General features: G+C 44.5%; 3 protein-coding genes across 3 annotated transcripts in view; 2 read left to right on the top strand and 1 right to left on the bottom strand.

The window, feature by feature from the left end:
• Window positions 1–23,191, bottom strand: part of LOC121927768 (histidine--tRNA ligase, cytoplasmic-like) — a 250,341-nt gene that overhangs the window by 39,064 nt on the left and 188,086 nt on the right.
• ZMAT2 (zinc finger matrin-type 2) lies at window positions 222–23,092 on the top strand. Its single transcript, XM_042462231.1, has 6 exons — window positions 222–287; window positions 4,208–4,301; window positions 4,612–4,735; window positions 7,335–7,408; window positions 11,782–11,927; window positions 22,443–23,092. The coding sequence occupies exons 1-6, from the start codon at window positions 222–224 to the stop codon at window positions 22,584–22,586; spliced, it is 648 nt and encodes a 215-aa protein (XP_042318165.1). The 3' UTR covers window positions 22,587–23,092.
• LOC121927762 lies at window positions 14,703–20,812 on the top strand. Its single transcript, XM_042461630.1, has 2 exons — window positions 14,703–17,057; window positions 17,691–20,812. Exons 1-2 carry the CDS (start codon window positions 14,987–14,989, stop codon window positions 20,201–20,203), a joined length of 4,584 nt encoding a protein of 1,527 aa, XP_042317564.1. The 5' UTR covers window positions 14,703–14,986; the 3' UTR covers window positions 20,204–20,812.

Below are 23,191 nucleotides of genomic sequence, written 5' to 3'. Positions count from 1 at the left end.
AGAGCATGGGATAGGGCAATGAGAAGTGCAGTGTCAACACTCTCAACAGCAACCATCATATCACACAAAAAGAGGCCCAGCACACCTACACTTTGGACACCGCAGAGCAGTTTCCTATTCACTCAAGCCAACAACCGGTCAGTGACTTGCATATGGAAGTTTAGACCCTGAGGACCTAGCTGCTCTGAACTTCTCGGGGAAGGAAAAGGTGAGTGCACACCATGAGTGCACTTTCACCCCCTGCCTGCAACACTGAACTGAGACCAGCTGTTTCTCTGTGGTCTCAGGTACCTCCTCCATTCCACCTTTCCTTCCCCATTGGTAAGCTACAGCAGCAGAGGCACTTCCCAGGGCTTGACAGCTACCAGGCAGAAGGAGGATGCTGAACACACATACACACTCTCTCTTTCTCTCTCTCTATGTGTGTATACAGTATATAGCTCTGTCCGCATGTAAGATCTCAACCTGTGCCATAGCAGCAAACAAGGAGGACCAGTCACAGAGGATTTGTCATCTCTGTATTTCCTACCCCACAACAAACACTCAGATCACATAGGCTGCAGAGGGAGCCGTGGCTCTGTGGCAAATCACAGTTTGTGGTGTAAGAGTTCTCATATTCAGCCCCTAGATGTTTCCACTTTATAGGGAAAAATAGGAGGAGGCCACAGAGACACTTTGCAGAGAATATCATACTAGCCAATGAAGGGGAGTGCTGGGTGCCTGTGAGGGTTTCTCTTTGTGTCAGCCATACGATCTTGCTGCGTTCTAATCATTTGTATGACTGCCTAGGCATGCTGTTTATTGATTTTCCCACCCTGTCAATCGTCTGCCTTCTTTATCAATGCAGCATGTACTAGAGATGTTTATGAAGGGTTTTCAAGTTATGTGAAGGACCACTTGCACCCGTATGGATTGGCCCAGGCCCTACTTGGCATTGGATGGCATGCTTTGTGGCTCATCAGTTAGAGAGCTCAGAAGCACGGAGGACATGACCTTTTCAATGATGGTCAAATATCTTTGGAACTTCTTTCCTCATGAATGTTGGTCCTCTCTTTTCTGGTTATAAATAGACCATAAAAAACTTTTGATGGCAGACTTTTCTTAGTTTGTATTGTTTATTTTCTGTGTTTTAATCTGATGCTGTTTAAGGAATGTTTTTGTTGTAGAGTTCTTAATCCTAGCTTCTTATTTAGTAAACTACCTTGTTAAATGCTTGTCCCTGAAGGGCAGGATAAAAATAACTTATTAAATCAACATAAATTATGATCATTTCAGCTATTTACTCTAAATTGATCATATCTGTTCCACTGCTTATCTCCTTACTTGTGCCAAATGAAAGAATTAGGGCTATATTAATGTCTAAATGTAAAGTTGGTGAAATGCTTGCTGATTATAATAGCCTTTTTAAAGGGGTTCTGAGTTGATGCTCAGTTACTTAGAGTACTTCATGTATATATGCTTTACTCTTAGAAATGAAGTTATGAAAATTTTGTCTTAAGATCCATTAGAAAGCCCTGCTCCAGAGATCTTTGCATACAACAGCTATACTGAGTGCCACAGAGGTGATGGTGCGGGGTCTGAGTTCATTCTCTCCCTCCTGTCTTTGATAGTCTTGCCCACAGCACTGTTCTATATGTACTATACTATTGAGGCAGCACCTGCTAAATCCATGCATTGAAGTCTATTTCTTGCAGGAATGGGGCACAATATTGGAATAAGCAGAGAAAATGTTGTTTTGCTGAGATCTCCAGGCTCCCACTAAAATTCAGGACCTGTTTCTGGGAAGCAGTGGGAAAAAAAGTAGCAAGGAGCTGCGCTAAAATTAAAATGCTTATGTAGAAATGCTTGACTAATTTTATTTTAGATTTCTCATTCTAACTATCCCTTAGGCTCAGGCTTAGTAACAATTTAAAAATGTAAAACTTCACATAATTTAAATCTGAAACTCTTCTCTCTCTTGAATCCTCTGGGCAGGCAACAATAATTTAAAACAGACATAATATGGGTATTTTTGAAATTAGATTTAAAAACAGAAGAAGTGTTAGAACTGTTCTCTTTTTAAAAAGAAGTTAAAAGCTACAGCTAAAGTCCCCTTATTATCCCCAGCCACTAAGCGCTGACTTCATTAGAAATTGAGACTTATCTTGATGGTCCTCCAGAGAGATGGAGGCCAGGGTACTTCTGCCTGAGAAGAGACCATTCTGTGCCCTTGCTCTTTGCTGTTTGAAGCATGAAGGGCAGAATCAAGATGGATGGAAGGCTGGCACATAGAGACACTCAAGTGAGGACTGGGGATTATATTAAAGACCACAGGAGACCGTCTGCATAGCATATTGCCAGGTTTGCCCGTAGAATGCCCATTGTGGATCAACTGGCTCCATGTGCTAGGTAAGCATGCCAAGTGACCTAATTATTTCTCTACCAAACAACATTGATATAGTTCTTGTGAGGCTTAAAAAGCAAAGTAATATAACCCATGCTCTTGACGTAACATTGCTTTTGTGTATGTGTGTGCATTAATGTTGAATGGGCCCAAGAGTAGTTCTGAAGAGGTGGTTGATGCTTATACTCACCCCTCATCCCTGAAACGCTGCTCCTTATCTCCTGGAATTTATCCAACCATTTGGGAGTACTTCTGGGTCCTAAAATGCAGTTTTAAATGTTGATGTTATGCTTTTTGACAGATCAAGTTCTGGGAGCCCTTGCTTTATGCACTCACTTAGACACACGTAGAGTGAGACAAAGGAGACACTTGTGTTGATCTTTATTTTTGCCTCACTCCCATTTTTGTATTAAGAGGCAAATCTGTGCTTGGCTTTGCTAATATATAACATAGGGGACTGGATGCTACTCATCTTTTGCATTGAATGTGCTACCTAAAAGATTTGGGAAAATAGTATCGGTTTGTCAGAGACTGCTTTTACCTACATCTTTTTGCAGAAGTCATAGCAAATTGCCAATCCCTTTTTAAAAAAAGTAAATATTTCTTGTTCTAGGTCTTAACACCAACAAGAGAAGAGACCAAAGGTCTGCCTAGTTCTGCTTCCTGTTTCTAAAAATGGTCAGACAGATGCTTTTGGGAAGCCCAAAAGCAGAATATGAACACACCAAAATTTCCCGGTTGTTGTTGCGTTCCAGCTGTGGATGCCCACTGGCATACTGTACAGTTTCAGGGCCTGTATTCCATGTAGTTATCCCTGCTAATAATCATTGACTGATTTTGCCTCCATGAATTTTGTCCCAGTCCTGTTAAAATCCATCTAAGCCAATGGCTGTCACTACATTTTGTGGCTGTCGGTTTCATGAGTTAATTCAGTGTTGTGCAAAGTCATGTTTCTTTTTGTCTGCTATAAGCCCATTGTCCATCAATTCAATTGAGCATTTTTTATTTGGTGAGAACACACTCATTTCATTTCACGTATTTATACCTTTTATACCCTTATTGTATGTGCCTGTCTGTTACTTGGCTTCACTGAAATGACTGTGCTTTTCAGAAGCCTAATGCCCTTGTTTTGCTGCAGTTAGTGAATATGTCAGTTCTCAGAGAGGAAGGAGGAAAAAAAATCTCTATATCTGTTTTCTCTGAACTGTGCTAATATGTTTTAGGTTATTTTTTTCCTGATTTTGGAATATTTACACACACACACTGTGATATCTTGTAGATGGGACCCAAGTCTAAACATGAAATTAATCTATGTTCCATGTAATATTATACAGATAGTCTGAAGGTATTTTAACACAATATTTTTAAATACATTTGTGCATTAAACAAAGTTTGTGTACACTGACCCATCGAAAGCAAAGGTGTCACTATCTCAGCCACCCATGTGCGTGATTTTGGAGTATTTTGGGTTTTGTAATTTTGGATGAGGGATATTCAACCTGCAATAGTATTTTAAACTTTTCATGACACTTACAGCACTAACATGTGTTTAACCGGATGTCCTACTGTATAATCTGGGGCTTACTATCTAGTAAGGGGTTTAGGACTACAACCTGAATTACTTTGATGATTTTTCTATAGCTGAAGTTTAATTATTCTGCATGAACATTGCCTGCCAGTGGTCTTTCTCATGTGAGAACACTTGGAAACAGGTTTGCTTCCTTCACAAGCACCTTCTAAATTCATTAACTCCCAGTCTTTTCATAACAATAGTTTTATTTCTGAACTGACTGTTGAAATCTTGCATTTTTCTTTGTTCTGTAGGCTAAAAACTTGGACTTCCGTCGGAAGTGGGACAAAGATGAATATGAAAAACTTGCAGAGAAACGTCTCACAGAGGAGAGAGAAAAGAAAGATGGTTGGTAACATGTTGTCTATAGGATGGCACTGCTTTGTTTAATTAAGAATCACTGGAGAATGTAGATGAGAATATGCTGGGAACACAAATGTAGACCATACAACCAACTTAATATTCTTTTCCTTTATAAAAAACTCATTCTTTTCCTTGATGCTTTTATTCCACCAAACAAAACCATAAAATTTGCTTACAGAAACAGAGGAATTAAAATAAGTTCTGAAGTTCTTCTGAAAGGAAAAATAAAGTTTTGCAGTTAAAAAGACAGTTTTGAATTTCTAAATTCTAAAGCCTTTTTGTTGCTACGTTTCAGGCAAACCAGTACAGCCTGTCAAGCGCGAGCTTCTTCGGCACCGAGATTACAAGGTGGACCTGGAATCCAAACTGGGGAAAACCATTGTTATTACCAAAACAACTCCTCAGTCTGAGATGGGAGGGTGAGTCCTTTCCAGTTTTTGATGTGCTAATTCCTATGTCAGTTTAGCAGTGAGGGCAGAGCAGTTAAACATCTAGATTATTCTTTCTCTGTCCTGAATCTATGCCTAGATGTTATGATCAGGTGTATAAAGGCTATCTGATTAAAGTTCAATCCAGACAATAGTGAGAATAGTCTTTCCAGGTCAAGAAGGGCATAGATTTTCCTCTGATTGATGGGGTTGTTCAGGTACAGATCCCAGAGAAATTTTGATCCGGCCCTTTGTGACAGGCAGATGGCAACATTTGTCACTAATGCCTTCTAGCAATTGCATTTGTTGGTATACAAGCTCCTAAAGCAGAAGGCTTTGCCAGGCTAATTTATACATTCTTAACCTTCAGAGATGAATATTGCAATGTTCTTAATGTGAGGCTCCTCTTAAAGATAACTTGGAAGCTTTAGCTATTGTGAATTGCTGCTATATCCATCCTTGTGGATATGAAGATTTGCAAATATGCCTAGCTGGTTTTGTTCTAATTCTGTTGGCGGTAAATATGCCTTTTCAATCCTGGAGTTGGAAGGGAACCCAAGGGCCATCTACTCCAACCACTGTTATAGCATGAATCCACAGTTAAAGCAGCTCTGAGTTTTATTCAAGATGTTGGGGCCCAGATATAAAGTCCTACATGATCTGGGGCCCATGTATTTCACAGAGTCCGTGTCTTTATATTATTTCCTCCCACTGCATTGTGCATATATGCAGTGAACACACATCATTTATAAATTTTTACTCCTGCTTTGTGCCAACTCCATACAGGTAAGAACAGTTGCAGCAGTCAACATGACCCTGTCCATCAGTTACCCTGAGACTGGAATGGATTTTTCCCTGGATTCTTGCTTTCAGGAATACATTTCAGAGGACATATAAAATACATCTTCTCTTTAGCCTTCTGTTTAGTTGGCGAATTCATTTTATGTGTGATAATTTGGTTTTTGACAGGGTTTATACTTTTCCATTTCACACTTCCTTGAGGATTTGGAAAGCCATCTAACAACTAGTGTGAGTTTTAAAAAGCAGGTTTAGGTGGATTTGAGATCCTGTATGAAGTCAAATGTACATGTAGTTTGTCTGTAGCAGCTACTTTCTTAACAAAGGGAATATTTTTCAAGGTCTTAGTTAATGCTGCTGTATTTTATCAACCCAAGGAAATGTGATTCTCTACATTTTCTGGCATAATGCCTTCCTGTTCAGTCAATGGATGAGATAGAGGAAGAAAACTATTATTGCAACTACTCAGGAAAACAATTATCCTGACTGTGTATGAGAAGTTATTTTTGTTTCTGATCTAGTAGCCAGAAAAAGGGAAGACAGCTGGCTTATGTCCCCACACAGCTGGACTTGGGAATGGTGGCTGTACACATTAATTGAACAGACCACTTTTGCAATGCGTTCCAATGCTGGACCCATCAAATCCCTAATGGATCCACCTTTGGGGCCTGCCTGGTTACTGGAATTTTGATTTCAAGAGTGTATAGCCCTCAGTGAACTATATTGAATCTCTGTACAAGCTTTATGCTGGCACATGTAAAGAACAAGAGAGGAAGAGGAACTGAAGATACTGAAAGTAATGGTGCTTAAAGCTCCATTCTCCAGTTCATTCCTCTTTCTGCCTCTGCCAAACAAAACTATTTCCTCTTCAGCAAGCAACCTCTGCTGTTGATATACTCCACTCAACATCAGCAGTGTGTGTTTGTGGTGGGGGAAGACTCTTTAAAACCATTTGCACGGGGAGAGTGCTGGTCCTGGCTGCTGGGAATGATGTTTTCCACAGTTTAAAAGGTGACAGCCCCTGCTTGTGATGAATGGTTCCAATTCTACCCTCATTCTGTTCTTCAAACCAAGGATGGGGATCATATGGTTTGCCAGATGCTCTTGGATTGCAGTGCCCAGTATGTCTCATCATTAGTCATGCTGGCTAGAGCTGTTGGGAATTGCACCCAACAACATCTGGAAGGCCTCATGTTTCCCAGCCTCTGCTCTAAACTGATTTATTTTCTGATTCTAATAGTTTAGGAATCCAACGGGAAAAAAACCATTTAAGTGGTATCTGACAGATAAAAACTGCCTAGGGTAAGTTCTGGGTGACTGTGCAGGCTCTTGCAAACAGTTTTTATTTTGCAAGATTGTCTCTGAGCACTGGAATTGCCTGTTCCCTTTCCCTCCTCAATGTGCTCATGTCTTTAAGACCTGAAGTCTTGATAAACAGATGACAAACCTCAGCCCTTTGAGCTCAATACATCAAGCATTCAACTTGTATTAATCGGGTACAACAATAATTAACATTGGGTGCAAGTGCATGTTTAGCAGAGAGTTTAGTGAGGGAATGGTTTGTGCATGTGAGAAAAGTGGCTCTGGGGGTGTTATTACTGTGAGTACCAACAATAAGCACTGTCAGGAAAGAGACTTTGTAGCTGCTGCTTGGACCTATTTCTGAATGTCAATCTCAATTAGGTTACCCTTATTTGATGCTCACTTCAAATAGATGTGTAGAAGACGCTTCCTGTAAAATGAGTCTCATAACAGATTTGGGAACTGATAAACTCTTTTTTCTTTGTCTTAGGTATTATTGTAATGTCTGTGACTGTGTAGTGAAAGATTCCATCAACTTCCTGGATCACATCAATGGCAAAAAACGTAAGGATAACATTTTTTGTCACAAAACAACTAGAAGTCTCCTTAAGTAAAACATGAGTAAAGGGCTGACAGAGGAGGCCCAGATGAGAGGTGCTATACAAATAAACTGGTAGCATTGATGATGATGAGAAACTGAAGTGTAATTGGTGGTCTTGGTCAACAGAGGGCATTCCCCAGGAACAGCTCATACTGTCCCATCCACTGAGGAGGAAGAGGAAAAGTTGTCCCAGCAACCCATGATTGCCACTTTCCCCCCTCCACTTTGTGTCCTCCTCTTCTGCTTACCTGTCTTATGTTGAAGTAACACTAAATTTGTACTGCTTTATGGGAGTATAGAAGGAAGGAGGAGAGGATAGGGACAACAATGGGTGCAAGATGTGAGAAAGGGAAAGAAGGAAGCAAGCAGGGGGAAGAAGTAAGTGAGAAAGTGGGAGGTGTGTCAGCAAGGTGTGAGGGATGGATGCATGGCAGCACAAAGGGAGATGAGCCAGGTGGAAGGGAGAAAAAAGAAGGAGGGGGGTTGGAAATGTTATAGCTGGGCTTGAGGTGAAGGAAGAGGAAGAAAGGCAGGCTGGAAGGAAAAAGATTTGATGGCACAGAAGAAAGAAGAGAAGTGAGACAGTGATAGTGGTGGATGCCTTCCTTGGAGGCTAGTGAGTGGTGCAATTCACTGCCCCTGCCATCTCACCATGCTAATGGATGAAATGGCTCTGAAATTACTTTATTACTCTTTCAGCAGCCTTTGATCTTCGACTATTTGCCAAATGTTAATTAACAATTTTGGTCCCCTTCAGTCTGTTAATTCATTGGTGTTATATCACAGAAGATAAGCAGGCGCTCTTGATTATTTGACAACTTCCCACAAAGGTTCCACTCCATCCTTTGTAATGTAGAAGTGAAGCTTCGGGAGAGCTGGCATGAAGATACAGTACTGGTCTGAGTCTTGTCAGTCCTTTCTAAAACTTTCTTGTTGAATGATCAGTCAGTACTTAGAGATCCCAATGATTCACTGGTCTGTGGTAGTTCAGACTACTAGTAGGTTTCAGGTCATAAAGTAACATGTCTTTAACATTTCCTGTAATACTCATGGTGCAGCTTCTTCTGACTTAATGATTTGATTCAGAAGCTGAATTTAGAAGGAAAAAAAGATTGAGGAATGCCATGTCAAAGGCATGACTTATCACTGAGTATCTATCACCTTTGTTTATCACAAAAACCTAAAACTTTAGGATACTCCAGGCTGATACTATGCATTCACCTTAAGGAGTAATGAGAGCAACTAAGAAGAGTTTCCATGAAAATTGATATAAGTCTCTTTCAGAACCACAGCTGAACAGCTTTCATTCATGTCTTCCTTGCCTCATGTTATGAAGACTGATGCATTTTTGATCTGGTTAGAGTAGATATCAGCAAAGTAATTGGGAGTAGATTATCAGAGTAAGTCATTGGGAGCACATTAGATCTATCTTTAGTGTCTGCGCTGAAAACAAGAGCTGAATGCATTTTGAATCAAGCCACACTCTCTCAGCCTAAGAGGAAGTCGAGGACAAACCCTCTTTGAACAAATTCAGCTAAAAAAACCCAGTGATAGGTTCACCTTGGGGTTATCATAAATCAGAAATTACTTGAAGACACACAAAAGCAATCCTTTATGAAAAAGACCTGTTCCATGCAAAGCATATGTTCTGCTCCTTTCCCCAGGGACTACCTGTAGAGATTCATCCATAGTTTATGGTTCAGATTTTAATGTATAAAGCAGCCTTGCAGCTATTCATTGAACAAGTAGTTGTCTGTCCCCTTTCACCACCCTTTCTGCCATTGTAGCTGCTTCCTCTGAACCCAGGAAGACCCATTCTCCTTCACCAAAATGAGGAGTTAAGCATATGAACTTAATCTCTTTCACCTCTTTCCTTAGACTAGGAAAGTGGCAGAAAGAAAAGAAGCAGCAGGTATTGAAATGTGTTGCAAATAATTTGCTTTTCATCTTTATTTAATGAGAAAGGTGCGTTCTTTGTTGACTTTGTCTCTAGACTACACTTATCAGTTGTACTGAAAATGAAAGTCTGTTCCTTTGGGGTATTGCATAACCAACAGAAGTTTGTAGGCAATGTTAGCTTTTGTTAAATGTCCTTGTCATCTATGAACCCTTGTCTTTGAAGAGTTCTAAAATCCTGACAGTGATAACTCAGTGGGCCAGAGAAAGGAATGTGGCTGAGTTCCCTGATTCATCTATCCTCTCCTCTTAATCTCACTTGGAGACTGATTCATCTCTTGATAGCTGTACACGAACAACCAGAGAATGGTGACTCCTTAAACTGTACTACTCAGAGGCTTCCCTTATGTAACGTTCATTCTCTGGAGAAGTCCACTTTCTAAAAAAACAAAACAAAACTTGGATTCATGTGTTTCTGTACTCCCCCAAATATGCCACTGTGGACCTTTGCACACCAGCAGCTTGGCATGTAGAAGCAAACCCCCCCCCATGGTGCCTTGAAACCAGACCATTTCCCAAAGGGAACTAGAGAATGTTGGAGGTTCCTCAGCACCAACAGCAGAACTCTTATAGAGGTATAATACTTGCTCATATATTTGCCATTCAGTATTTTGGATGCAAATATAGTAGATGAAACATCTTGTAACATCAAGTCTTTTTGATCATGTTATCTGATAGTCAAGCACAGAGAAGACTTCAGAACCTCCTCCATCTGGACTATTTCCTCCATCCACCTTTAACTTTCCTGTGAGAAGAAATAGGAAAACTAAGGAAGTAGGCAAGGGGAGCCCAGAGATAGCTTAAACTGAAGTACCCCTTGCTATCAAGCTAGCTGCACGGTGGCTTCTGTTTTGATACTATTTCACTGGAATTTTATATCTTTTAAAATGAGATTGCTAGAGAATTAACACAGTTTTCTATTTCTCTGATTTTCTTATGTTTGACTGTATTTAGTTTCCCCCCAAATAAATCTTATAGTATGATTTCCCCCCTAATTCTGAGTTAATCAAGACTCTGCCAATTACTGTATCCTTCTGTCAGTTAGTGACCACGCATAATACATGCAGAGCAATTTTGTACAATAGAATTAGACAGTCCGAATACTTGGTAAATAAGGAAGAAACAAATACAGAACTTGGATCTATGCTTCCTGCGTATGTTAGCCAGATATCCCTATGGTTACAGATTAGGGGAGGGAATAGATGACCCATGGGTCAGATTATGTCTGGGGACTAGGTGGCAAAGATAGACCCTATTCTCATTCCCCCCCCCCTCCTATCCTTCCCAAAAAATGAAGGCACAATACAGAGGAAGCCATCCCATCCAGTGCTGGCTGCAGGGAGTTCTTTCGGGATGACATGGGCAGGTGAACTTATTCCTGCTGTTAAATCTCAGTAACTGATTACTTACACATACACACACACACACACACACACACCACTGACCTTTCCTATTGGTGTGTAGGGAGGACTTCTTTGATCTCCAGTCTGTAGTTGGAGATAACAGTGGGATTGTCTTGCACATCTCCTGCTTTGCCAGTTGGGAAGGCTAGAAGCAACCAGGAGGACTCTCCTGCATTAGACTGATGGTGGTGACTTTGTGGGGAGGCTACCTCACAAACCTCCATGGGCCAGTTAGCGGGGAAACTAACTGGAGCTAGATTAAGCCTGGTGGTCAGAGAATCCCTTCCCCTGGAGAAAGGGCTTATCTATTCATGTAAGATTTTGGTGCTTCCTTTTCCTTCATCTAACAAAACAGGATATTCTAGGCCCATCCTGACTGCACTGTATGTCATTGATTGCTTGGGTTACATATGGTACATAATGGTTTCCCTAAACTCTTAACAGGTATAGATGAGAGAATCAGATACTTAGTCATTTGCTTCCAGTTTCTGTGAAGTACAAAGCTAGCAAGCAAATTTGGCCTCAACCCACTTCAGGCTTGCAGCATATGAATTTAACCTTCATGGTCATGCTGAGTGTTGTTAAAGGCATCTTTTTATGGCAATCCTCCCTGCAGTCTTGAAAAGGATTTCATCTCAAGTCTGGAGGCTTAGTTGTTAAGTGTTATGAGCACCAGCCACATGGGACACAATCTTAGTTTGCTATGCATCATTGGACACTGGCTAGGGTGAGGATGAAGGTAATCAGGAAGGGAAGGGAAGCAGAAGATAGTTATTTCACTTCTTTCCTGCTGTGTCAATCAAGACCCCCAGCTTTGGGCAGACTATTAATTAAGAGCTTGATAATCATGATTGCCTGTCCCTTCAAAATTAAGTCATTCTCAAATTAACCTGTGGAATAAATGTTACTTGTCCATTGAAAAACATGGCTGGGCTTTGACTCAGGAAACTGACAACACTGGTCCTACCTTTTTTTAGATCAGAGGAACCTGGGTATGTCCATGAGAGTAGAGCGCTCCACATTGGATCAAGTGAAGAAACGCTTTGAAGTGAACAAGAAGAAAATGGAGGAAAAACAGAAGGATTATGACTTTGAGGAGAGGATGAAAGAGCTTAGAGAAGAGGTAAAGTGCTGCCCTGAACTGATGGAATTAGGCGTGACTGAAAATAAATAATACCTATTTTCTTGGCTTTCCATCATGATTAGATTGCCAAGGCATTCTACCTGTTTAAAAATGGGTGCCTTGCCATTTCTTTTTCTCCTCTTCCAACATCTCTGTCATGGTGGTTTGTGATGCCATGTCTTTATGCCAGTATGAGTTTAATTCACCTTCCTGAAATGGCACCTTGCCTTGCTGCTTTTGATTGCTTAGATAGAGAGGTAGATTGCCTGGGGGAAAATCCTGTGTTAGTCTCTTCCGTGCAGCCGTGGCCTGCAGGTGGCATTAAAGATTTTTTCCCATTGTAGTTCATTCCATCTGCAGCAGCCTCATGAGGTTGTATATAAGAAATTTGAAAGCATTTTATCACATGCATAGCAAAGCTGTGCTTTTTGGTAACTACTTGACTTTTTGAAACCAGAGTGTGATAAAAATGGCAAAGACTTCTTTTTGCTTCAATAGATGGACAGACTGGGGGTGGGGCTCAGTCTGTCTCACCTTGTCAGTGGAGGCAGCTTCTGTTTCTTAATGTCGATTTTCACTTAAAGCTGCAGTTGAAGGGAGGTCTGAAGTGGATTTCAAGTAGTTACAGGAGAAGCCTCTGTGTCATCTAATACAGGGTAAATCATTTATTTAGTTAACTCATTAACTCATGCATACATATTTATATACTTTGAGTTGTAGAACCCATCTTTCCCCACCTCAGATGGTTAAAATTTACTGCAGATTGTACATCCCTCCCTATAGGTTCCAACAAAGAGCACAGGAAGATCCTCCACAAAACAGTAACATAGGTTAAATATAAGAGACCTCCTTTTGTAGGAGTAAAAGTGATCTATGGAATCTGTCACACAAATATTCCCTTCCCTGCTCTGAGGCAGTCCCAGAGTTACTTGTCTATACTGTATCTGGTTTTGGTAGCAAACTTTGGTGATTTTTTAACCAGCTCTTTTCTTGCATTTGCTGACTGTTGGTTATATGTGAGGACAATCATATGTTCACCAGTTTAGTAAAATGAAACTACAGTGTCATACAGAGAAAGAATTAGACTTTGTTCTTCCTGTCTTATTTAAAAACCAGAGAAGAATTGGCTGAGGGGGTCATCTTGCCTGAAGAAGGCAGTTACAAGACCTTTGTTGAAAAAAAAACCCTCTCTGTATCCCACCATATTAGACAACTACTAGCTAGTTTCTTTGTTTGAACAAAGTTCTGGGGTGTGGTAGCCACTCAACTCAAGGGACTTTTGATGACATAGATTATCTAGATCAATTTCAATCTGGTTTCAAGCTTGGCTCTGGGACATACAATTTTGGTCACCTTGGTAGACGATTGGCACTGGCAAGTGGGCAGGGAGTGTATCTCCCTGTTACTTCTGCTGAATCTTTCAGCATCTTTCAATACCAGTAGTCATGGTATCCTGGTTGCCTTGTTGGGATGGGACATGGAGGTGTTTTTTAACAATGGCTCTTAGGAGATGGGGATAAACCCAGAAGAATATGCCGGGAGATTCCAGATTGACTTCTTTCTTGTTAGTCTGTAGGGTCCCTCAAAGTTTGATGTATGTCCCATGCTGCTTAACATATACACAAAACTACAAGTAGGGTTTATCTGGAGTTCACAGGGGAAAAACCATTTAAATGCTTGGAAAATTTTCCAGTTCTGGGCACCACAATTCAAAAAAGGATGTTGAGAAACTGGAGTGTGTCCAAAGGAGGGTGACTAAAATGGTGACAGGTTTGGAAACCATGCCCTATGAGGAACCACTCAGGGAGCTGGGGATGTTTAGCCTGGAGAAGAGAAGGTTAAGAGGTGATATGAGAGCCCTGTTTAAACACTTGAAGGGATGTCATATTGAGGAGGGAAAAAGCTTGTTTTCTGCTGCTCCAGAGAACAGGACCTGGAACAATGGATGCAAGCTCCAGGAAAAGAGTTTCCACCTCAACATTAGGAGGAACTTCCTGACAGCAAGGGCTGTTCGACAGTGGAACAAACTCTCTCAGAGAGTGGTGGAGTCTCTCTCCTTGGAGGTCTTTAAACAGAGGCTGGATGGCCATCTGTCGGGTATGTTTTGATAGAGAGTTCCTGCATGGCAGAATGGGGTTGGACTGGATGGCCCTTGGGGTCTCTTCCAACTCTATGATTCTATGATTCTAATACACAGATGAGACCCAGCTCTGTTATTCCTTTTCACCTCAATCCAAGGAAGTGCTAGTCATCAGTAATGGACTGGATGAAGGTGCACAAATTGAAATTTAATTTTGGCAAGATGGAGGTGCCCCTAGTCAGTCAAGTTAAAAGGCAGAACACATAACAGGAATTCAGCCTGTGCTGGATGGAATTAAGAGTCCCCTGAAGACACAGGTTCATACTTTGCACTTAAGGGATCATGTGTTCTATTAAACTGAACTTTTTTAACTGCTTTTTATTTTTTGATAGTATTGTATATTTTAAGTGTAATTTTAATCATTTGAATATTGATAATAGTTTAATTTCATTTTAATTTTCACTTTTTTGTATGTTTTAGATGTATTATGTTTTTAAATTGTAAGTTGCCCTGAATCCCAGCCAGCTGCACAAATTCCTAGAAATGTCAGCTCTGACTACAGTGACACATGCCTTAGTTTTCTTCTTCGTGGTCTCTGCGAATCATACAAATGGGTTGTACTGCGCCTGCGCAGTGCCTTCGGAAACTTCTGGAATCACTAGGCAAAGTACACTTTGCAACATGTTGAAACTTTTTGGCGGTAACCCCGCCCATCCCCTATAAAACCTCCGTTCCCGCTCTTTTCCCCAGTTCCTTTTTTCCGCCGCGTTAGCTGCCAGTAGGAACTTCGCTCTGTCTGTTTTTTGGAATCACTGGAAAATTGACTCGGACCGTTTCACGACTTTGCTTCTGGATCGCCCCTAAAACTGATTAAATTTGGCTTGGACCCTGGACTGTTTTGACTTCGCGACTTGTCTCCCCTTCGGCTTCTCCTGCCTCGCTCGTTGCCAAACCGGACCGTCTGACTGCCCTTCGGATCATGCCATCGGTGCCTTTCAAAAAGTGCTCCGTGTGTGGGGGTAAGATTCCCAGCCAGGATCCCCATTCAGCCTGCCTTTTCTGCTTAGGGGAGACCCACGTCCCGGCCTCTTGTGCCTTGTGCAAGTCCCTCACCCCCCAAGCGAGGAAAAACCGGGAGACCAGGCTAAAGGCCGCGATCTATACTAAGGTCTTTACCGCGGGGGCAATGTCTTCTGTAGGAGCCTCGTCTTCTTCAGCGACCCCCCTACCCACTCTCGCGGAGGTCCCAACTCAGTCTCCGACAACTCGCGCCGTTGAAGCCCCAACTGAACCCCAGGACCAGTCTGGGGAGACTTCTCGGCCTCCGAGAAAGGACAAGAAAGACAAACACAAAAAGGCCTCTAAGGAGAGTCGGATTGCCGACAGAGATTCGAGCGCCCAGAAGGGTTCCGCCTCGAAATCCTCTGCCCCGAGGACACCCACTTCCTCCACATCGAAGTCGGGTTCCACTCCAAAACCGTCAACTACAAAAACATCATCTTCGGTGAGAGACAAATCCCCGACACAGAGGGGAGCCTCTTCCTCATCTAAGAGGCCCCGTTCTTCCTCTTTGGATGCTGGTCAACAATTGTCCAAGAGGCGCCGTTCTTTGGACCGCGACCGGGAGGGATCTCCCCGAGTCGGCTCAGACATTCTTCACAGACGCTCGGATGTCGACCGCAGACCATCGGATGTCGACACCCGTCCGTCAGATCCACGCCTAGGGGCCAAGGGAAGCTCGGCCCCCAAGACGCCTGATACCGGTACTAGCCGCCATGACCGCCCCCTCGATCTGGCGTCAGGGTCTAGACCCCTGCCTACCTTTCGTCACACCTCAGAGGATGCCACCCAACTCCTGTTGGAGCCCTCTTCGCCGGCTGGCTCTTGGGAGGAGCGCCGATCTCCCACCCCAATGCCCACTCGTACGCGCCGAGTGACCTCCCCCTCGCCATCTAGGGAGCCAGAGCCCGAATTCTATTTCGACTCTGAGACGGGCAGATACTACAGGCTGGTTCCTCAGGAGGATGTCGACTCCTTTCTCAAGCATCGAGACCAGAGACACAGACCGAGAGCCTCCTCTAGACCTTCCAGGGCGTCAGCGTTTTCACCCCGTCGGGGACGAACCATCGTCGAGCCGGAGGTCGTCAATCTTGAATCAGATGACGGCACACCTTCCCAGGCTCCTTACCGCCCAAGAGGAGACTCACTCTCATCCAGGGACGACGACTACCAGTCGGTAAATCAAGACTTTGCCCAGCCCGGTGCTGTTTCTCCCTCTGACGATGTCCGTACCTTTACGGAGCATGTCATTAAGATGACCAATGCCCTTGACATCAAAACTTCTCAGGCTGAAGAGGAAGCATCGGACCCTATTGAGAGACGGGTCCATGGCAAGGTTCCTACTCCACCTGCGATACCTCTCTTGCCTTCATTGGAAAAATTGGCCAGGCGTTCATGGGAAGCACCGGCTTCAACAGCATCCAATAACAGGAAGGTGGAGTCCCTCTACAGGATCGCACCAGCCAATCCATCCTGGCTGTTCAACCACCCCAAACAAAACTCGGCCATCGTTGAGGGCTCTCAACGTTCTTCCACTCCAAAGGCCTCCTTGATGCCCTCCGATAAGGAAGCTAAGAAGATCGATGCCTTGGCCAAGAAGGCCTACTTCTCTTCGGCGCTGGGCATGAGAGTGGCAAATTATAACGCCTGTATGGGCGCTTATATACAGTGGCTCATGGAGAAAGTCTCCCCCTTGATTCCAGATCTGCCCGACGACTCGCAAGTCATCCTTTCGGAGGTCAGGGATGAAGCCCACTCGATTGGAGGTTGGCTCATCACCTCTGCCAGACACAGCACGGACTGCTCAGCTAAATCAATGGCGGCTGCCATTGCCCTCCGCAGACATGCCTGGCTAAGGTCTTCTGACTTAAACCAGAACGCTCGCTCGACCATCGAAGACATGCCCTTTGACGAGGACGGCCTCTTCCATCGCGAGACGGATGAAAAACTCAATTTTAAATACAGGATGAGGACCGCCGCAAGGAAACACGGTATGTCCTCTTCCCCTCAATCATCCTCCCGAAAGCGCTTCACTGCAGTCCGCCAGTGGTATGGTCAGGGCCAAAGGACCTTACCAACAAGACCGGCCTTTCCAGCGCCAGGACCAATCCAGGCAGCGCTTTCCGTCCCAGTCCTCTTCCTCCTCGGGCCGCCGATCGGGGCCCAAGTACAAAAAGAATTATAGGAGGCAAGATTCGGACCAGACTAAGAAGAGAAACTGAGGGGACGCAGCGTGCTCCGTCGTTCCTTCCATCCCTTCCTTCCTGGACAGACTGAGGCCCTTCTTTGACACCTGGGCCACAATTACTACCAATTCTTGGGCCCTCACCATCGTCTGTAGGGGTTATGCCCTTGAATTTGAAGAGCTCCCACCAACAGGAGCTATCCTGTCCACACCCCCCTCAGACACCCTTCTCGACGAAGTACGCACCCTTCTCGCCAAAGGCGCCATCTCCCCTGTCGATCCCGTCGACATCCCCAGATGCTTCTTTTCTCGCTATTTTACAGTCCCGAAGCCTGATGGAGGAATCAGGCCTATTTTGGACCTTAGACAATTAAATGCTTACCTTTCTTATCGGCGGTTCCGGATGGTAACTCTTGCTTCTATTTTGCCTCTGTTGCAGCAGGACCTGTGGTTTGCAACGGTCGACTTGAAGGACGCTTATTTCCATGTCAGCATCCGGGAGTCCCACCGCAGATTCCTGACATTCGCCGTCGGAACGGACGCATACAGATACAACGTCCTGCCCTTCGGCCTATCTACAGCTCCTCGCATCTTCACCAAATGCATGGCACCGGTGATATCTTACCTCCACCGCCGCGGCATGAGGGTCTTCCCCTACCTCGACGACTGGCTCTTCGTAGCCCCTTCACGTCGGGAACTGCTGACACACACCTCAGAGGCTCTCAAACTCTTACGGGACCTCGGACTGGTGGTCAACCTCGAAAAATCCCAACTGCTCCCCACCAAACGAATAAGATTCATCGGCTCCATCCTCGACTCAAACAGTTGCACGGCCTACCTACCTCCAGATCGCTTCCAGGCCCTAGTTCGAGCTGTCAGCCGGTGTACCGCCCAAAGGCGTGTTCCAGCAAGGGACATCCAGGTGGCCTTGGGTCACATGGCATCGACGACTTTCGTCACTCCCTGGGCGAGACTTCGATCCCGCCCGCTGCAGTCTTGGTTCCTGTCGGCGTTCGACCTCGAGAGAGACCCTCCATCCCGCAGACTCACCGTCCCAAGGTCAGTCGCACGCTCCCTCCGTTGGTGGCTCGACTACCGGAACGTCTGCGTCGGTATGCCCTTTTCGCTCCCCCAACCACAGCTGGTGCTGACCACAGACGCATCAGAAGAAGGATGGGGAGCGCACACCCTAGACTTGTGGGCCAAGGGCATCTGGTCTCCGGACGAGAGGGCGCTCCACATCAACGCGTTAGAACTGTTGGCGGTGGAAAAAGCCCTAAGAGCCTTCGAGTCCTCCTTGTCGGGAAAGGTCATCCAACTCAGGACAGACAACACCACGGTGATGTACTACCTGAACAAGCAGGGAGGCACAAGGTCACGCACCCTCCTCGACATCACGCTCCGACTATGGGACTGGTGCATTGCCCGGGACGTTTTGCTTCAAGCGGTACACTTGCCGGGCACCCAGAACTCCCATGCAGACCTGCTCAGCAGGTCCCCCTCGTCTTGTCACGAGTGGAGACTCCACCCGGACACTGTACACGATCTCTTTGCTCGGTGGGGTACCCCACAAATAGACCTGTTTGCAACCGTGTACAACTCCCATTGTCCCCAGTTCTGCTCCCGGATGCCGGACGACAACTCCCTCGGAGATGCATTCGGGTTCCAGTGGTCGGGGATAGCGCTATACGCCTTTCCCCCCTTCCCGCTAATTACCAGGACGGTCTCCAAAATGACTTTGGATGCAGCCGACGCGATCCTTGTCACGCCTTGGTGGCCGGGACAGCCGTGGTTCCCTTGCCTTCTCCACCTCTCTCGAGCCAATTTTCTCCGACTCGAGCCCAGGCCGGATCTCCTCACGGTTCAGGGAGGACGGGTTCGACACCCGGATATCGAGACCCTACCCCTGGTGGCATGGAGGATCCGTCCCTAGCTCGACTACCGACCTCGGTACGGAATGTCATCCGGGCTGCCCGAAAACCGGCCACCCAGAAATCCTACAGACTAAAGTGGAACAGATTTCTTCGGTTCCTCTCTGACAAACACCTTGACGTATCTCAGGTAACTACACCGGTGGTCCTAGAATTCCTGATGTCCCTTATCGATGCGGGCCTTTGCCTTACATCGGTCAAATGCTACCTGTCTGCGATCTGCTCGTCTTTTCATTTCAACGGCAAGCCTTCTTTCTTCAAGGACCCCCTTGTCAAACAGTTTTTGAAGGGATGCAATAACTTATACCCTCAAACATCCCTACCGACTCCGGCTTGGAGCCTCGAGACGGTGTTGGGGGCTTTACAATCGAAACCCTTCGAACCCTTAGCCACCACAGACATTAGACTGTTGACCTGGAAAACTGTGTTTTTGGTGGCTATCACGTCTGCCCGCCGTGCGGGCGAACTTTGTGCCTTGCGCCGAGACCAGCCTTTCCTTAGGTTCCACTTGGACAAGGTGGTCCTCAGGACAGATATTACTTTTTTACCTAAAGTTGTTTCTGCCTTCCATATGTGCCAGGACATCGTTCTGCCTACCCTGGCTCCGAACCCGACCACCGATGCCGAACGGGTCCTCCATACCCTGGATGTTCGTAGGGCCCTAGCCTTCTACCTGGACAGAACTAAGCACTCAAGCCGCTCTGAGAGACTGTTCCAGTGCTATTCCACACCAAAGAAAGGACTGCCGGTGTCGGCTCAGAGACTCTCTAAGTGGGTTTCTAAGACTGTTGCTCTATCCTATGAACTCTTGGGTAAACCCTGCCCGGATAGAGTTCGTTCCCATGCCACAAGGGCGATAGCAGCTTCTTCTGCCTTTCTGTCTGGCATCCCTCTAGAGGACATTTGCAAGGCTGCGGTGTGGTCCCAACCTTTAAGTTTTATTAGACACTATAGGTTGGATACAAGAGCCAAAAGGGATGCAGCTTTTGGGAGAGCTGTTTTGCTATCAGGACTACACTAAATAAGACACTGTGTTACCTGACACTCTAAACCTTTTTGCTCTCCAAGGACTCTTTGATGAATGTATTAGAGGTCCTCGTTTGGACTGGTTTTCTGAGGTGGGATTTTATTCCAAGTTATAAAAGAAACAATTCCTCATATATTGTTGTTCAGTTATCTTTATTTATTATTGATAATGATGTTTCTCAGTTATCATGACACTCCCGCCTCCACTGACTTTAGCTTGCCAGTCTCAACCCATTTGTATGATTCGCAGAGACCACGAAGAAGAAGGACAGGTTGCCTACCTGTAACTGTATTTCTTCGAGTGGTCATCTGCGAATACATACAAATCCCGCCCATCCTCCCCTCAGTGTCCTGCTCATATTGGCTCATTCTGGTCGCCTTTGCGGCGGAAAAAGTGCGGAACTGGGGAAAAGAGCGGGAACGGAGGTTTTATAGGGGATGGGCGGGGTTACCGCCAAAAAGTTTCAACATGTTGCAAAGTGTACTTTGCCTAGTGATTCCAGAAGTTTCCGAAGGCACTGCGCAGGCGCAGTACAACCCATTTGTATGTATTCGCAGATGACCACTCGAAGAAATACAGTTACAGGTAGGCAACCTGTCCATATCCCATTTGGTTTACTGTAACTTTATATGGGACTGACTTTGGAAACTGTTCAGAAACTGCAGAGGGTTCAAAAATACTACTGCCAAACTGGCTGCAGGGAACATATAGTTGAAACATCTTCACTGGCTATCAGTTTGTTTCTGGGCACAGTCCAGAGTGCTGGCTGTGACCTTTGTGGCTCAGGTCCACATTATGTAATGGATCATGTTCTCCGATATGAGCCTGGCTGTGTTTTGAGAGCTTCAGGGCAGACCTTTCTCTCTGTCCCACCATCCTTACAGGTACTTCTAGTAGGTACATGGGAAAGAGCCTTTTTGATGGCTGCTCCCAGACACTAGAACTCCCTTCCTAGAGAGGTTAGACTGACCCCCTCTTTGCTAACCTTCTGTAAACAGGTAAAGACATTCAGTTTCTGCAGGCTGATTCCCTAGTGGAAAGGACATTTCATAATACATTGTACTGTCTATATTTGTTGTTTTCTTTTTAATGTATTTATGCTTTTAACTGCTTTTAATCTTATTAATGGTTTATATTTTTAACTTATGTATGATGTGAATTTTTTTAAAAAAAACCTGCAGCATGGCACAGTGGTTTGACTGTTGGAATGCAACTCTGGAGAGCAGAGTTTGATTCCTGCTCAGTCATGAAACCCACTAGGTCACCTTGGGCAAATCACACTCTCTCAGCCTCAGGGGAAGGCAATGGTAAACATCTGAACGGATCTTGCCAAGAAAACCCCACGATTGGAAATGACTTGAAGGCACACATCACACACATCTGTTTTAACTTCTGTAATCCATGTTGAATCTGGGACTGAAAAAATGAAAAATGAAAAAAGAAAGCAGAAGCAAATTAAAAAAATAAGAACCAGCTAATAGCATCTCCCCCCCTTTTCACAAATCAGCCCACAATTTTGATCTCTTGGTATCTGTGGATGGCTGCTATGAAAGAGTCTTATGGTGCCACTGCACATTGGGATAGTTGTGCAAACATGAGAGTCCTTTAAGCTTCAACAGGCTCTGCAACTGCCAAGGAGTCAGTAGCTGAAGTCACACTTCTGCATCCCCAACACAAGTTTGGCACCATTCCAGGCCTTGCAATCTCACAGAATGAAACATTTTGATTAGAGCTGTGGAAACCTTTTGATGCCAAAAAACCCCAAAGCCACTCGGAACACAGCTTATGTTCCACCGAGCAGCTGTCACTCAACTGTTCCAACAGCCATCAGGTACTGACATTGTCTGTTGCCATCATTCAGCACCACAGTTGTTGAATCAGGGCATCAGTATGGAATCTGTGGCTATTGCGTTAAAAGCAAAGCTGCTTTTTCATCACTGTTAATTTTTGATGAAGTCTTTGGCATTTAATGGCAGAGATGGACAGTTGCTGGATTCTACACTACATTCCTATTCTTTACATGTTATTTGTATGTGTGTCTTTGGGCAGCTACCTTTCCACTCCTCCTCTGGGATAAAGCCAGAGGAGTCAACCATTTTTCTTCCATCCATTGTTTGTTCTTCAGAACAGAAAAAATATTGTCTCTGTGGCCTGATTTCTGAGGTCTTTTGCCTTTCTAAGAGTTTGTGCAAGTAAGCTTGATTCATTTGGCAATTGTTTCCCTTTGTTGCAGGAGGAAAAGGCCAAGGCCTACAAAAAGGAAAAACAGAGAGAGAAGAAAAGGAGGGCGGAAGAAGACTTGGCATTTGAGGAGGATGATGAAATGGCAGCTGTGATGGGGTTCTCTGGATTTGGTTCAACCAAGAAAAGCCACTGATAAGCCATGGACTTCCCTTTGGATGGCTGTTGCTTCTGTTCGGGTGATGCTTGACAGAACCTTGGAAGACTTTGCAGTGAATTTGTCTCTAACTGTCCTGGTAGAAGGTGGCTGTAGCAACTGGGAGGCAATCTCATTCCTCCTGTGTGGGGCTGGCTACACCCTGCCATCACTAGTACCTCCTGCCTGCAAAGATAGCATCACATTTGCCTGTATGGTGGTAAACCTCAATATTGAATAAAGAACTTTATATTAGCATCTCCCCTTGCCCACTCTCCTTGCAATACTTTGGGGAAACCCACTTTCAAACTTGCTTTGTTTTTAACCTTTTCATTTGCTGTGAAGCATGGAGCTGAATGCCCCTTTAGAATGCTACACTTTGGGTACAGCTGCCGCTTCCCTTATATGAGTTCTGCTTGCTTCTCACTTTGTGTTGTGTGGCCTTGTGTGCACGAGAGACATTTTGCTAGGTATATTTTTTTCTGTTAATAAACTGATAAACATCATGTGCATGGATTTCTTTGGGAATTGTTCTTCCATCTATACAATGGTTATAGTGTGTGTCATTCTCACAGAATGAGCCTAGTGTATTGTTATCTTTGAGG

Source organism: Sceloporus undulatus, chromosome 4 (genome assembly GCF_019175285.1).
Source record: "Sceloporus undulatus isolate JIND9_A2432 ecotype Alabama chromosome 4, SceUnd_v1.1, whole genome shotgun sequence".
Taxonomy (NCBI): domain Eukaryota; kingdom Metazoa; phylum Chordata; class Lepidosauria; order Squamata; family Phrynosomatidae; genus Sceloporus; species Sceloporus undulatus.
The sequence above is the reverse complement of the archived record's forward strand: the minus strand, read 5'-3'. Positions and strand labels throughout refer to the sequence as shown.